The 15,451-nt window shown below is 49.6% G+C and overlaps 1 protein-coding gene across 5 annotated transcripts; it reads left to right on the forward strand.

Annotated features, from left to right (window-relative positions):
- The first annotated feature begins 263 nt into the window (after positions 1 to 263).
- Positions 264 to 14,681, forward strand: ACKR3 (atypical chemokine receptor 3). 5 transcript variants are annotated; one of them, XM_009238274.4, is made up of 3 exons: positions 325 to 408; positions 11,342 to 11,403; positions 12,766 to 14,681. In XM_009238274.4, the coding sequence occupies exon 3, from the start codon at positions 12,792 to 12,794 to the stop codon at positions 13,878 to 13,880; it is 1,089 nt and encodes a 362-aa protein (XP_009236549.1). In that variant the 5' UTR covers positions 325 to 408; positions 11,342 to 11,403; positions 12,766 to 12,791; the 3' UTR covers positions 13,881 to 14,681. The 5 variants fall into 5 exon arrangements, with proteins under 5 accessions (XP_002813076.1, XP_009236549.1, XP_054406003.1 ...); XM_054550028.2 differs by lacking the exon at positions 11,342 to 11,403 and adding an exon at positions 638 to 2,449 and having other exon boundaries at positions 328 to 408; XM_054550029.2 differs by lacking the exon at positions 325 to 408 and adding an exon at positions 521 to 2,449.
- Positions 14,682 to 15,451: the final 770 nt, after the last annotated feature.

A 15,451-nucleotide genomic window follows, 5' to 3' on the forward strand; every position in this document is an offset into this window, starting at 1 on the left:
CTTACACTGAAAACACAATCTTCCAAAAGCAGAGACACTCTTCAAAACTTTGAAAAGAGACTTTTAGGTCCTAGGGCAATGGAATCTCGTTTTCTCAAAAAGCCCTGCTTGCTTGCCCTCTCGTTTTCCCCCAGTACTGTTTTCTGCGACAGGGTGGGAGGCCCAAGGAGACAGCCAAGTTCAGGCCCCAAGCACCCAGCTCCTCCTCCCAGGGTGCGAGCCTGGCCAGGGTTCCCGACCCACCCCGCCTCATTCCCCGCTGGCGCTTGGTCCGCCCCTCCCCGTCTGGAAGCCTCCAGCAGCCCCGCCCGGCGGAACTAGGGGACGGGTGGGGGACGTCGAAAGGAGAGGGCGGTGACCCTGGGGCCAGAATCCTCGCAGGCGCCTGGGCCGGGTGCCCGGCCGTGCGTGAGTGCGGAACAAGTCTGGGCGCGGGGAAGTGCGTGGGTGCGGGGCTGGGCGCGGGCCGTGGATGGGTGCGGGGCAGGGCGCGGGGCTGTGGGAGGGCGCGGGGCCGGGGCTGGCGGGGCAGGGCTCAGGCTGCTGCAAGGCGGCCTCGTGGATTCTGGCCCCGGACGCACGAAGTGGGTTCTCCTTTTTTAAAAAACTGCGTTGCGTTTTCCTTCCTCCACGTTAGCATCCTGTCCGGGGTCCCCAGCCCATGTGGTCTCTCTTCCAGCGACTGTACACTTAGCTCAGAACGGATTCACACCCACTCTGTGTTTCCACCGGGCGCGCAGGCTCTGCAATGCGGAGCGCGTTCTCTGAAGGACAGGCCCGGGAGTCACGGCTACAGCCACAGAAAGCGGAAACCGAGCTGCAGTCCAGAGGGGATCCCCGTACATTTCCAGCGGGCTCAGACACAGGGTCCCCCACAAGAAGGAAACAGGACAGAAAAAGTCAGGACACGTATGCTGTGGAGAGTCGAGGTCTCTCCTAGATCTTGGGTGTGGGTAGACGCAGTCGCTCGCAGTTTTCCTTTCCAGCATCTCTGGGGAGCCTGGAGATGTGCTTGGTGCCGATGTGACACGAAGAGTGATTGCGCCGCCCTGCAGAGGCGGTGGCGGGACGCTGCGCTCGGGCTGGGAAAGGCCGGCCCCAGGGCGACCCCTCCGGAGGCCCCCGGAGAGCAGGTGTGCACCTCGCCTCTCGCTGGGCAGCCAGTTCAGGAGAAAAATGTGAAGCTTTTATCTAAACAAAATATTTCTTTTGTTAAGGGCTTTCTCCACACGGAGACTTTCTAGCCACGTGAGACTTTGACCTCCCAGTCCCCCAGATTCAGCGCTGGGACCGAGCGTCTGCTGTTATTTTTAGTAGAAGTATAAAAAGAATCTCGAAAAGTTTTAGCTCTGGAGAAGGCGTGAATACAGCTGGTGCCTTCACACACTCCACTTGAGCCGCTCTTTAAGAACTCCAGGAGATCAGAAAGCAAATACGAAAGCCAGAGCATTGCACATGGGATGGGCTGGCGGGTGGCCTTTGGGTCCCTATCTTATGGGCGATTTTTGTAAATGGGGCATTAGAGATGAGTATCACCTGGATAACATTTTTAGGTTGAACTCCTCCATGGGGGGAACTTTAGCAATACGCTTCCAAATAAGAATGTAGATTGCAATAATTGTAGTAAAGTGTTTGCCAGACTCAACTCAGAAAAAGACATTATCAAAAGGCATTTATTATCTTCCTAATGCGTGTCTGGCACTGGGCAGACACTGTAGAATACTATCTTGATTAGAGTCTCAAGGATTTTGTACCTAAAGTCCTTTACAAATAAAAGTATTCAAGTATAATCTATTATAAAGACTCTTTTCCCCACTTTGGGGATATACGGTGTGGTATCGATTCATTGGTTATACCAAAACTGTTATTTCTGTTTTGGAGGAATTAACAAGGAAAACCCAGGCTTAGTAAATCAACATCGAAGTTCAGAAGTTCAGAGTAATTTGTCTTGGGAACAAAGTCCTCCCTAGAGCGAAGAGGCATTCACAGGAACTCTTGGTGTTAATGGGATTATTCAAGATATACCTGAGACCAGATAAATATTTGATGATTTTGCCAAGCACTAGGGTTTCTTTGCAGTTTTTCTTCGGCTGACATTTTCCCCCATGGGGTTTGGACTTTGTGGCTTCATCAGATTTTGCAAATGAAAGAAGGCTGGGGTTTCCCAAGAGTACACTTGTGCAGGAAACAACAGACTAGTGAGGTTTACAAGAGGGGTGTGTGTGTGTGTGTGTGTGTCTGCCTGTGGGATGGGGGTGGCACGGGGGAGAGAGAGATGTGGGTTACAAAGCTGCCATCTAGAGGCTAGAGGCTCCTTTCTGCAGTGTATATAATGCAAGTCTGCAGCCAGCAGAGCTCACAGTTGTTGCAAAGTGCTCAGCACTAAGGGAGCCAGCGCACAGCACAGCCAGGAAGGCGAGCGAGCCCAGCCAGCCCAGCCAGCCCGGAGGTAAGGACACGGTGCTCGGGCAGCAGCTCTGCTCAGAAAGAAGGCACGGCTTCTACTCTTAAGCCAAGTGGTCTTTTTCAAAGGACTTCTTTAAAATCGCTCAGATGGGTGCTTTTGAGTCTGCGGGTCTGGTTTCTGAAAACCCAGGCTGCACGTAGCTGCATTGCAAAGTGCTTTTGCTAATTCGGAGGGCTTCACCTTTCTCTTCAGAAAGCAAAGGGCAGTTTTCTTAAGTCACTTGCAGAAGGAAATTTCCATGTGTATTTAGGAATCTGGTGTTTATTTGCTGTGTGGCTATTTAAGCTCCAGTAAGCAGGGGAACTTTGCAAGAACACAGACTATCCATTCTGCCTGACCAATTTGGCATGGGGATTAGCTTGGCACCCACTGTTTACCTGTTTTGCTTCTAGTATATCAGTTTGGAAACAGATAAAATTGGCAGTAAATACGTAATTCCAGAACGATGAACACTTTATTAAGAGGCATCCTTAAATGGAGCAGAAAACTGCTGAGAATCTTTGTGAGTCCAAGATGTATTTGAATTCAGTACTTTGGGGGATTTACCAGAGTCTGTAAGTCCGGAAGCTATAAACGTGAATGTTAAATACAGCCGGGTCTTCTCTTGATGGCACGCTTGCTAATCTAATTTGAGTATTGTTCTCTTAGAAGGTGTTAAGTCCAACTTCAATTGGGAGGTGGGGGGGAAGCACACACAAGTCTACTATTTTGCAATTTAAATATACTCTTCAGGTAAAATGTGGATTCTGTTCAATTTTGTTGGCATGTGCAAAGATTCAAGGAGTGACTGAGAGAACTTTGGAGTGAGGTCAGGGATGGGTGGTTAGCCAAGACTTGTAACTTCCAGGGAGAATGAGAAGTTGTAAAAGTCAGACTGGCTGTCTCTCTTTCTCTCTTCCTCTTTCTTTCTTTCCTTTTGCTCACAACAGGATTACTTAGTGTTTCAAAAGTGGGAGAGAGCCTCCTTAAATTGTTTACAGCCCTTTGAATGTATTTGGTGCAGTGACATCCCCTGAAACTTCAGTCTGCAAAGTCTCAACATGGTAACTTTGTTCTTTTCTTTTTTAAAGGCAGATGCTGCCTTTAGTGTCCCTTTATTTATTCCAGGAAAAATGTGGACATCAGCTAGGCACGCCTAGCAAAGAAAGTGGAGGCTGCTGGTTTCTGTGCTTTAACTTTCCATAGATTTTAAATGGATAAACTGCTTGTCCTTCTTTCATCAGAATATGAGCTTTCCCCAGATGGAAAGCCTTTTTCTAAAGCACAGTTGCACATGGGAGCTCTAGCTTGGAAACAATTTGCTCTTTTTCCCCCAGTCTCTGCCATAAACACTTGAATGTGCACACAACTGCAGAGCTTAATGCCACAACCTCCAGGAGATTGGGGGGAGGGGGAAAGCTGCCCAGGATGGGGGTGGGAAAGCAAAGGAAAATGGAGAAATGGCTGTAGTTTGCTGCCCACCAGCTTTTTTATTTTAAGGGGCAGACATTGCAGTCGTAGTTTTAAAAAAGTTCCATAAAGCATCGCCAAGGCAGCATGCCTGTGCGACACACGCAGGGCTTTGGGGGTGTGTTTTCCCCGTATTAACAGCAAGTCGTTGAAGCGTTGAGAAGGTATTATGATTTCTAATCAGGCCCAGAACAGGCCAAGTATAGGCTTTCTGAATGAAAAAAAAAGAAAAAAACCCAAAACAAAAAACTCTACTTAATCAGGAACAGTGGCTTTTTGTGTGATCATTTTAGGGAGAGAGCTCCTGTTTTCAAGTCGACGTGAGGGAAATTGGTTGAAGTTACTCAAACCTGAGGCTGAAGGGCAGTCACTTTATAAACCTTAAGAGTAGCCGAGGGTAAAGAAAAAGACCTCAAAGATTGCAAAACTTTAGACTTTTTTCTCAGTGATTTTGTAGAACATGAGGGGAATTTGGGGCCAGAAGGCATTTGTACCTTTAAACCAGGCAATCAAATAACTTAGTTTTATTATTAGAAGCAAGAATAGTACTAAAACACCTTCAATTGGATTGCATGTATGTAGGCATAATTCAGAAAGAAACTAAAGATTATGTCATGTCAAGTGTTACTAAAGTCCAGGAAGGAAAAGACAAAGCTTCAGGACACGTATTTTCTGCTGAAATAAAAGAAAGCAGGCCAGAAATAGACAGATCAGGACAGGGAGGCGTGCAGGGGGCGGCTCTGATTTTGAATACTTGATGGTTTCCTGCAGGGAATATTTGATGCTTTTATCGACTAATTTGGAATTGAAAAAAAAAAACACTATTGCTTCGATATTAAAGTGATCAGGGAATTGCATAATTTTATGGTGACAATTTTAAAGAGCCACAGGTAGTTTTGGAAGCAGACTGTGTTTTGTTCCAGGCACTGAAAAAGTGGATGAGGGCCGAGACTATCTCAGGTGGCCTTGAACCGCTGTTGGCAAAGGGACAGATAACGAGCCCAGGGCAGTGTGGGGGACTTTGCGTTTTGAAGTCTGGGTCAGCCAGATAGTAAGCATCTTTTGCTTTTCCTGCTATAACAGATATGTGGACATCCTCCCTCAGTTGTATATGCAGAGCCTAAGTTTGCACAGTGTCCTCCTGGGAACCCCATTGTGTCTGGCTTAGGGCGGGGGTGAGGAGGCTCTCCTAGCCTGGCTGACCTCCCACTGCCTCGTCCTAGTCCTAAGCTGGGTGGGAATCAGGGCTCTGGTTACACTGGGCCAGCCCAGACGGCAGCCTTTGTGACGTGGGAATCTCTGGACCTGCTCTTGTGGGTATAGCTTTGCTTCCCTGTCAGGCAGCTGAGCACAATAGACCAGATCAGGTTTCTGGACGTGGGATTTATTTGATCGACCAAATCCTTAAAGTGGACGGGGATATCCCACATGTTCATGTGAAGTATGTCTAAGGACCCTGGGAAGAGGTGGACTGTATCTGAATCAGGGTATAGAGTTTTCTGTAGTTATTGTTTTTTGAGTTCTCAAGTAATTCAAAGCAGGTATGTACTTGCATAAAATAAGATCACTCACGGTCACTAGTGAATGTGTAGTCAAGACTGTTTTCCATTTGCTGGCAGCAGAGGGGACAGACAGCTCCCCATTCTGCTATCAGCCCTAGCAGATAGTCACAGAGAGTCCGCCTGGGCCAAAGCTCCCCTAGGTTACTTGGTTGGTTTCCCCATAGATTCGACGTAGCATTGGTTAAAAACACACAGACACACACACATGCACACATGCACACACACACACCCCACTCAATGATGCGCAGTTGCCTAATGGTTCTTCAGAGGTAGTGTGGATTCTCCTGATCCAACTTGCAGGCTCAGCGTAAGCGGGGCTGGCCTGGTGAAAGAGGTGTTATCTGCTCAAAGAGACCAGAGCGTTTGCTTTTGTAGCATGATTCCCGCTGGAGAGTCCCTGGAGACGTTGGAAAGGGGAAGAGAACTCTGTTCTTAGCCACAAGCCCACCATAACCCAGTCTCTTCACTTGGCCTGGCCTCAGTTTCCAGGTGTGCAAAAAGTGAGGGCCACTGTCCCAGCTCTTGACTGGGACAATACCAAGTTTCTTCATGAAATTCCCTTGTATGACAAAGGTCTCACACTGCAGAAAGCCAGTGAAGGAGGCAGAGGTCCTGCAGGGCCCAGATGGCTGGAGGGCCCCCCTTTTCGGAGCTGGTTCCGGGGCCCCAGGCCTTTCCTGAGTTATCTTATCTGTACCACTATAGAGGAGTGACGTGTGTGTAGCAGCCTGGTCTGCACCCAGCTACTAAAGCACCCCACTGCAAAGCTGTCTGTGGGGTTCGTATCACCTCCATTCTCAAAGCCTCCTCTGCTCCAAAGCCATGGCTTTGCTCTAGACCTTCCTGGCTCCTGCGTGGACAAGCCCCGGACACATTCCTTGCCCACCGTTTAAGGCCCAACTCTTACCTCCATCTGCTCTTTGTGGAGAGTCCTTGCCTCAGCCAGGCTGGGTGACTCTACCCATGGCTCTGCCTTCCTGGAACATCCTTGATCACCCCTACCTCCTTGAAGTCCCCCATAAGCCACCAGAGTGGAAACCCCTCATCTTCCTGCTGAAGGGGCATGCACCACCTTGCTCATGCTTGGGGGGTGATGGGCCTGCGTGCCTTCCCAATTAGCCGGCGGGGTCTCGGGGGTTGGGGGGAGATGTTTCTGAATTGTTGTCCTCACGTGCCCCAGAGCAGTGCCTCCTGGAACAAGAGGCTCATTCCGTCAACACCAGCTCGGTGACGATTTCAGAAAAGTCTCTCCTGGACACCCGTCTCCGCTGCTGGCCACGGTCGCTGGTCTCAGTGGGGCATGATTAACTGCTGGCTCATTGAGCACCTACTATGTATGGCTGTAGCTGTATAGCTGTATAGCTGTAATTACACAAAGTTACAGAAGACTTGTTGGGGGGTGCGGGGCTTGGTAGGAATGAGGTGGAGGGGCAAGAAACCTGAACAACGTGATGGTACAAAAGACATTCCAGAATAGAGATGTGCAGTGTGGGGCCAGCAGAAGGTGGGAGAAGCAGAAGGGCAGAGGGTATCAGTTGGGAAGAGTCTGTGGTTGGAGACTGCAAACGTATGGAAGGGAGTCTGGAGGGACACTGGCCAGGTGCCTGAACACGTGGCATTCTCTGGAAGGAACTAACTAGCGTGAGGACATGCTGATTGCATACTCAGCCACCACCCATGGAGGCTCTAAACCTGAGTACCTCTAATTCTGGCTTCACCCTCAGCTTGCAGAGTGAGCCCAGGGAGACCATTTGGATGCAGCTAAATACCCCAGGCTGCTTGCTGCAGCATGGTCGTTGTCAAGGATACTTGGTTGATGAATAAAACATCCCAGAAAAGAGAGGTGCATCTCCGGGAAAGTCCTGCAGTTGACAAGAGGAGCCCCAGTACCATCTGGGCTGTGAGTGACAGAGGAGTCCCTTTGCAGACCATAGGCTGGCAGGGATGGAGGGCTGGACAGGTGCTTGCCCACTGCCGGCCACAGGAGAGTTCTCTCCCTGTCACTGCAACGTGTGACAGGGCCGCTAAAAAGGTGACCCCTGTACGAAGGAATGAATGAGATAAAACAGAGCAAGCGCTGGGAAAAAGGGAATGAAAGCTGACGTTCACTGCTTTTTATTCTCCCTTGGGTCTCTGTGGTCCAGGAAAATGCAACATGAACCTCGATTGTTCTGTGGACCATTCCTCCCTCTATGAAAATTTACATACTTCTCGATGTCAAATTTCAAATAACACAGAAGTTCATAGAGTGAAAACTACAAGTCTCCTTTTCTTCCCTCCTCCTACCTTCCCAGCCCCAAGTTTTATACTTACTGCAGGTCTTTTTCTATGCCTTCGTGCACGTGTATTTACATATAAAAATACACAAATGTAATTTTTGTGTTTCTTTCTGCATAGCTGGAGTTGTGCTGTGTGTGCGTATGTCTGGGGTTGTGCTGTGTGTGTGTATGTCTGGGGTTGTGCTGTGTGTGTGTGTGTGTCTGGGGTTGTGCTGTGTGTGCATATGTCTGGGGTTGTGCTGTGTGTGCGTATGTCTGGGGTTGTGCTGTGTATGTGTGTGTCTGGGGTTGTGCTGTGTATGTGTGTGTCTGGGGTTGTGCTGTGTGTGCATGCATCTGCGCATTGTCTTTCACTGACCGGCGTGTCGTAACTCTCCCTGTGGATGAAGGGAGGCCTCCCTCTCACAGCTGTATTATATTCCAGATGGCGGAGACACCAGGCTTTACTGAGTCATGCCTCTGTTAAAAGACATTTATGTTGTCTCCAGTGTTTGCTCGTAAATAAATACTGCTTTAAAAAACATCTTGTGTACATTTGGAGACACATGGATATTTTGAGGAGAGAAACGTGAATTTGTATCATCATAGAACTGGAAAGAAACGTCTTTTGTTCTGCACCCCCTCCCCTTCCTTCCCCCTGGAATCTTTTATGCAGAAGCTTAGAACCTAAGTGTCAGAAGTGGGTCTCATTCCCCTGCCTGCCCTGGCGTGGGCACTGAGGCCCTAGAGACGCAGGCAGTGGGCAGGTTTGATTCACACCCAGAAATGTTTCTTAGACCTTGGCCTCAAGCGGGAATGGAATTGCTGGTTGATTCCAGCAGAGGGTGACTGGTCTAAGTGGATGTCTCCTTCAGGCCCTGTGGCTATCGGCCGTCCCAGCTTCCCAGCGTAAACAGACCCCGCACAGGCTGAGAAGCATTAAGAATGTATACAAGGAACCAAGGGCTGGCCCATCCAGATCTGTGCGGAATGCAGTCAGCTCTTTCTGTATGGGATGAGGTAATCCCCTGCTTTTGCTTGAGGGGACCTGTGATTTCTGTGCAGGGCCCTCTGAGGGTTCATTAGAGGCCTCCCTCCCTCTCTCCACTTTCAGATTTTGCAGGGAGCTTTGTCACCAGGCCTTTGAGAACCAGGGGCCCTGGGTACACATTTCATAGTTTGCCCTATGAAGCTTTTGTTCCTATCAGGGATTCTGAGAGTGTCACTTATTAAGATCTAAGCAGGTAATTTAGGAAGATTCTCTGCTCCAATAGCGGACGCACACCATCAGTGAATGGTGTTCAGTGAAAGTGGGCCCTGCCCACCCTAAACGTCCTGCACGCAGGCTGGGGCGGCCAGAGCCTTTGTTGCAGACCACATTCCATGTTACATGGCAGTTCCCTATTTTGAATAAGCGGATTGTCTTTGTCAAATAATAATCTGTTTTCTGGAGACAGCTCTTGTTTCTGAAACCTAATGCGTGAAAAATACCGAAATGACAAAAGGCTAAGCTATCGTATGACATTTTTGTTTTTCTGTTTTTTGTTTTCTTTAGCTCCCATTTAAATTTGCGGAGGACTTGATGACTGCACTGTCTGCTTAATCTCCCTTTTCGCTGTACTTTCCTTCCTTTATCTGACCACTGGAGCCTTTGGTGGTGGGAAGGGAGAGGCCCATCCAGGCCCTGAGAGGAAAGCAGGTGGTCAGGGTGTGGGCCTCTGGCTTTGTTTCCTGGCCAGTCCCAGTGTGGGCTGCTGTTCCTTGGGCTGACTGGTGGTTAATAATTGAGGATCGGTGATCAGTGACTGATGATTGGTGGCCGGTGATCGGTGGGGCAGTGAGGAGCTCCAGCCTCTGCTCTCTCATTCAGCCCTTGGGCAGCAACAGCCATGCCCTTGTTGGAAGTTTCCCACTGTGCCACCCAGGAGGGGAGAAGCAAGGACAGAGGCCAGGACGGCTGAGCGGGGAAGTTCCCATCTCAGAAATACTGTTTTTGACTCAGAGGACCAATGGTCCCTAAATCAAATTTTCTTCACCCAAAGAGGCAGAGGTAGAAAGCCAAGGGCTGGATGGGGGTCCCTGAGCCCTTTTCCACCTCTCAGTCCCACTCTGGGCTCTGAGAATACTGAAGGCTGCTGGTAGCTCAAAGTGGGTGAGTGTCTGTTTTGTGCTAAGAGTGGAGGAACTGGAAGGAAGGACACACTCGAGATGTGGGAACCAGGCGTCTTCTCACTGAGTGACCCTGCCTCCTGCTGGGGCCTGTCCATGCTGAGCGGTGGCCAGGCGCCTGGCCAGTTGACATCTGACATGTCTCTACACTGGAGGGCGAGTAAGACCTGAGCCAGAGGAATGTCACCATGGTGGGGGAGAGAGGTGGGACGGATTCGGGATCCAAGTTCTGGCGAACAAAGACTGAGGGTCATTTCTTTCTAGCCCCTGTGAATGGCCCAAAACCCAGGATTTATGGCAGCTTCTGCTGTGTGGCTGTGCTAGTGGGGACAGGGCAGGGAGCCCAAGCCAGGCGCCAGCCGAGCTGCCCTCTGGACCCAGCTGCTGTCCCTGCTGCTGCCCAGCTGTGGGTCCGTCCTCCATTCAAGCTCCTCTGCTCCCCGGGACTCTGGGGTCAGATGAGATCATGGGTGAAAGTGTTTTGGAAACCAAGCCATGATGCAAATGTGTTTCGTTTTAAGGAAATGGGACAAAGGAACAAGGATTGTTGCAGTAGGGCCATGTGGGAGAGCAAAGGTGAAATCCTTGTCTCCTGCCATCACAGGGTGAAGAGTGGAACGTCAGCTCTGGGTCATTTGGTGGCCAAGGGAAGGTGGCGATAGTAGCTTCAAGGCACAGCCTGGGGTTGGCTGTCCACCCTGGACGCAGTCTGGCAGGCCAGGGTGTCCTCAGCTCCCTGCTGGGCCTACGTCCTTTTGGAGTTCTAGAGCTGCGTCTTAGGACAAGTCTGCCGAGCCTCCTGCTTTGAGTTTCTGTCCTGACCTTGACCTTGCTCACCATAATGGGCACCCTCCCATGCTTGGGCATCAGGGCTTGCCAGGCCTCCCGCTGCAGGACCAGCGTGGTTCCCTCCATGGAGGGCTTTTAGAGGGGAGGGGATGCGGCTGTCATGGGCGGCCCAGCCCTTTCTGTTGGCCATGGAGGACACTGAGTCAGGTTAGGTCACCAGGAGGGGACCCCACAGTCATTTACATCCCGCAGAGGGAAGTGCCCAGAAGCCTGCAACAGTCTCCGCTAATTGGGGTTCAAGCCAGGTCCTCTGCTGTGAATGTGGAGGCTGTGGCGCCGAGGCCGCGAAATTTCTCACTTTTCAGGGATTCTGTTCATGTTGTCCCAAAGGAAAAGCCCATCAAACAACCCAGTCTCTGTGTGAGCTCCACCGGGGGTATTTATGACTCAGCCAGTAAGAGCCAGTTTTCCAGGGGAATAGAATTAAACAAGGTTCTGCTTTTTGCTGAAGGGAAAAACCGCTCCCCTTAGGTGGGAGAATCCCCAGGGTTCTTTCTTCCTGACCAGGGAGGGAGAAGGGGGTGACGTTTTATTGAGCATTGGCTAGGGCTAAGCTCTGAATTAGGCCCTTTCTTCTTTCTTCTTAGGGTATCTGTGAGATAGGTGCTGCTGTCCTGGGGAGGCAGATGCAGACATATTAACTCTCAAGGTAAATGCTAATGAATAGAGGAGCCAGAATTCCAACCCAGGAATGTCTGATCTCAGAGTGGGCGGCTTCCCAGCTGTGGCTTTGCATACCACTAGCGTAGCCACCTGGACACTGATCCCCTGACCCTTGTCCTTGATCCTCCAGGAAATTCTCATATGTAACCTGGAATCCACTTTAAATGAACTTCGTAAATAATGACTTGACTCTAGGCCAGTCATTACCTGGGACAGGTGAGGCAGAAGGGCAACCACCTGACTATGTCACTGTGAACAGTGCATCCTTGGGCTGAGGTTTTCATTTTACAGTGGGATTCAGGCAGGGCTAATTGCTGACCCAGGACCGTGGCCTAGAGGGATTTCAGGGCCTTCCCATGGGCGGACTGACAGTAGAAGACAGCCCCTGTCAGTCTATCTGGAGAAATCAGTGCCAGATAACAATGGTACCCCGTGGCTGAATTCTGGCTGGGAGTGAAATGGTGATGGAGTGTTGGTCTCACCTCAGGTCAGCAGGGAAAACAGTTGGGAAAATGGTCAGCTCTCCTGAAATGCAGCAGGTGGTGATTTTTGTGCTTTGAGTCTTGGCACACTTTGCTCTTGAAGCAGTTGAACAAATAAAGGAATGGAAAAACAGGTGCTGACCCAGAGCTTGAGACAGTTGGTTGGTTGCCCTTCATTGAAAACCACACGGCCAACCCAGAGTCTTCAGGTTTGGGGTGCAGTTAAGTAGTGGGGCACCCTGCACTGTGCTTCCAGAGGCTTTATGACTGCACACTGGAGCCGCCTGAGACCCAGGTTTACATGTGAATTTAGCAGAAGAGTAAAAAGTGCTGAGTCACATTATAAATGCAAATTTGGAGGAGGATTTGAAATGCTTTCATTAAGACACCAAAGCAGGACACTTGTAATACAGCAGTGCCAGGAGAGGACAACCCTGCCATTCTTTGGGGACGTAGATAAAATGGCTCCACTGTCCCCTGCTGAGAGTGAGCGGGCCATCAGCATTGCGGTGGCCGGGGCTCAGCTGCCTGACGTTTCTTTGGCCCCGTACTGTGTTGATTTCACACCCTGGGCACAGCCAGGCTGGCGGTGTCTTGAGAATACAGCCATGAAAAGATGGAGAAAGCAAACACAGTTTCTGTCTTGGAGCACCACATGGATTTAGATTCAGAGTATGATTTATTTTGTTTTGGAGAGTTTTATTATGGATGTTTTTTCTCCCTTCTTTGCAAAGATATTACAGAGCTAAACCCAAACAGCTGAGCCTATCAGGGCCTTGGAAAAGCATTTTTGCCTGAAACTTGAGTTTTTTCTAATGAAGTGACTTTTCTCTTCCATCTTTTTCGTTTGCTTGGTTTTCTCGTAGGTCATTTGATTGCCCCCCTCAGAACGATGGATCTGCATCTCTTCGACTACTCAGAGCCAGGGAACTTCTCGGACATCAGCTGGCCGTGCAACAGCAGCGACTGCATCGTGGTGGACACGGTGATGTGCCCCAACATGCCCAACAAAAGCGTCCTGCTCTACATGCTCTCCTTCATTTACATTTTCATCTTCGTCATCGGCATGATTGCCAACTCCGTGGTGGTCTGGGTGAATATCCAGGCCAAGACCACAGGCTATGACACGCACTGCTACATCTTGAACCTGGCCATTGCCGACCTGTGGGTTGTCCTCACCATCCCAGTCTGGGTGGTCAGCCTCGTGCAGCACAACCAGTGGCCTATGGGCGAGCTCACATGCAAAGTCACACACCTCATCTTCTCCATCAACCTCTTCGGCAGCATTTTCTTCCTCACGTGCATGAGCGTGGACCGCTACCTTTCCATCACCTACTTCACCAACACCTCCAGCAGCAGGAAGAAGATGGTACGCCGTGTCGTCTGCATCCTGGTGTGGCTGCTGGCCTTCTGCGTGTCTCTGCCTGACACCTACTACCTGAAGACCGTCACGTCTGCATCCAACAATGAGACCTACTGCCGGTCCTTCTACCCCGAGCACAGCATCAAGGAGTGGCTGATCGGCATGGAGCTGGTCTCCGTTGTCTTGGGCTTCGCCGTTCCTTTCTCCGTCATTGCTGTCTTCTACTTCCTGCTGGCCAGAGCCATCTCGGCGTCCGGTGACCAGGAGAAGCACAGCAGCCGGAAGATCATCTTCTCCTACGTGGTGGTGTTCCTCATCTGCTGGCTGCCCTACCACGTGGCGGTGCTGCTGGACATCTTCTCCATCCTGCACTACATCCCTTTCACCTGCCGGCTGGAGCACGCCCTCTTCACGGCCCTGCACGTCACACAGTGCCTGTCGCTGGTGCACTGCTGCGTCAACCCTGTCCTCTACAGCTTCATCAATCGCAACTACAGGTACGAGCTGATGAAGGCCTTCATCTTCAAGTACTCGGCCAAAACAGGGCTCACCAAGCTCATCGATGCCTCCAGAGTCTCAGAAACGGAGTACTCTGCCTTGGAGCAGAGCACCAAATGATCTGCCCTGGAGAGGCTCTGGGACGGGTTTACTTGTTTTTGAACAGGGTGATGGGCCCTATGGTTTTCTAGAGCAAAGCAAAGTAGCTTCGGGTCTTGATGCTTGAGTAGCGTGAAGAGGGGAGCACGTGCCCCCTGCATCCATTCTCTGTTTCTCTTGACGACGCGGCTGTCATTTGGCTGTGCGTGCTGACAGTTTTGCAACAGGCAGAGCTGTGTCGCACAGCAGTGCTGTGCGTCAGAGCCAGCTGAGGACAGGCTTGCCTAGACTTCTGTAAGATAGGATTTTCTGTGTTTCCTGAATTTTTTATATGGTGATTTGTATTTAAATTTTAAGACTTTATTTTCTCACTATTGGTGTACCTTATAAATGTATTTGAAAGTTAAATATATTTTAAATATTGTTTGGGAGGCATAGTGCTGACATATATTCAGAGTGTTATAGTTTTAAGGTTAGCGTGACTTCAGTTTTGACTAAGGATGACACTAATTGTTAGCTGTTTTGAAATTTTATATATATAAATATATATAAATATATAAATATATGCCAGTCTTGGCTGAAATGTTTTATTTACCATAGTTTTATATCTGTGTGGTGTTTTGTACCGGCACGGGATATGGAACGAAAACTGCTTTGTAATGCAGTTTGTGACATTAAAAGTATTGTAAAGTTACATTTTAAAAAAACAAAAAACTGTTCTGGACTGCAAATCTGTGCACACAACGAACAGTCTCATTTCAGAGAGTTCTCTCAATTTGTAAGTTATTATTTTTTTTAATAAAGATTTTTGTTTCCTAAAAATGCATCAAGTCTCAGTTTTAAAAGCGTGTTTTGGCACTTGAGTACCATGCATGATAATACGTGGATATACACGGCACACACAGGCCAACTGAATGAACATGCTTAGAAAAAGAGTGCTACTGTAAAGCAAAAGCTACCAGGTTCACTTGTTTGAAATGATATAAAAAGAAAAAACATTTGAGCACACTGCATGGTTTTTTTTTTTAAATTTTCAGGCAATAGTGTTTTTGGTATGGGGGATGATTGCTAGGGTCCAGCTAGGAGAGAAGGCTGGCACAGAGAAGGTGCCACTTGCTTCTACTTCCTGCTGGCCAGAGCCATCTCTGTTCAGAGCCAGTCTGAACTCTCCATCCAGACAGGAGAGTTTCAGGGTGCGGGACTGGTGTCCTCATCTGTACCACCTGTGTGCTTCCAGGGCCAGTGGCACAGCCCCTTAAATCTCGTCTGCTAAGGTAAACACCTCCAGGGGCAATACTTCCTATTCAGAGTTTTCATTTAAACCATGCCAATCAGCTACCCTCTTGAGGCCATCCAATGAGCGAATCCCCAGCTTGCGCATGTCCTTTCTAGTGGTTGGAAAGAGTGCTCTCAGAATGGCCAATTCCTGCTGTGCCCTCTCTAACTCTACCTGGAGCCACAAGAATGGCGGAGACTTCAACAGACGAGTCAGCTGGGCAGGGGCTCAGAGAGGGGCTGGGCTCCCAGCACTGCCCTCACCACCTCCACCTCTGCCAAGACGTCTCTGCACAGAGAGCTGTTTGCCAACACAA

This window comes from Pongo abelii, chromosome 11 (genome assembly GCF_028885655.2).
Source record: "Pongo abelii isolate AG06213 chromosome 11, NHGRI_mPonAbe1-v2.0_pri, whole genome shotgun sequence".
NCBI lineage: Eukaryota > Metazoa > Chordata > Mammalia > Primates > Hominidae > Pongo > Pongo abelii.

What these genes read in the sequence shown, in the direction of transcription:
- ACKR3 (XM_002813030.6), top strand. Translation starts at nt 12,792, where the DNA reads ATGGATCTGCATCTCTTCGACTACTCAGAGCCAGGGAACTTCTCGGAC.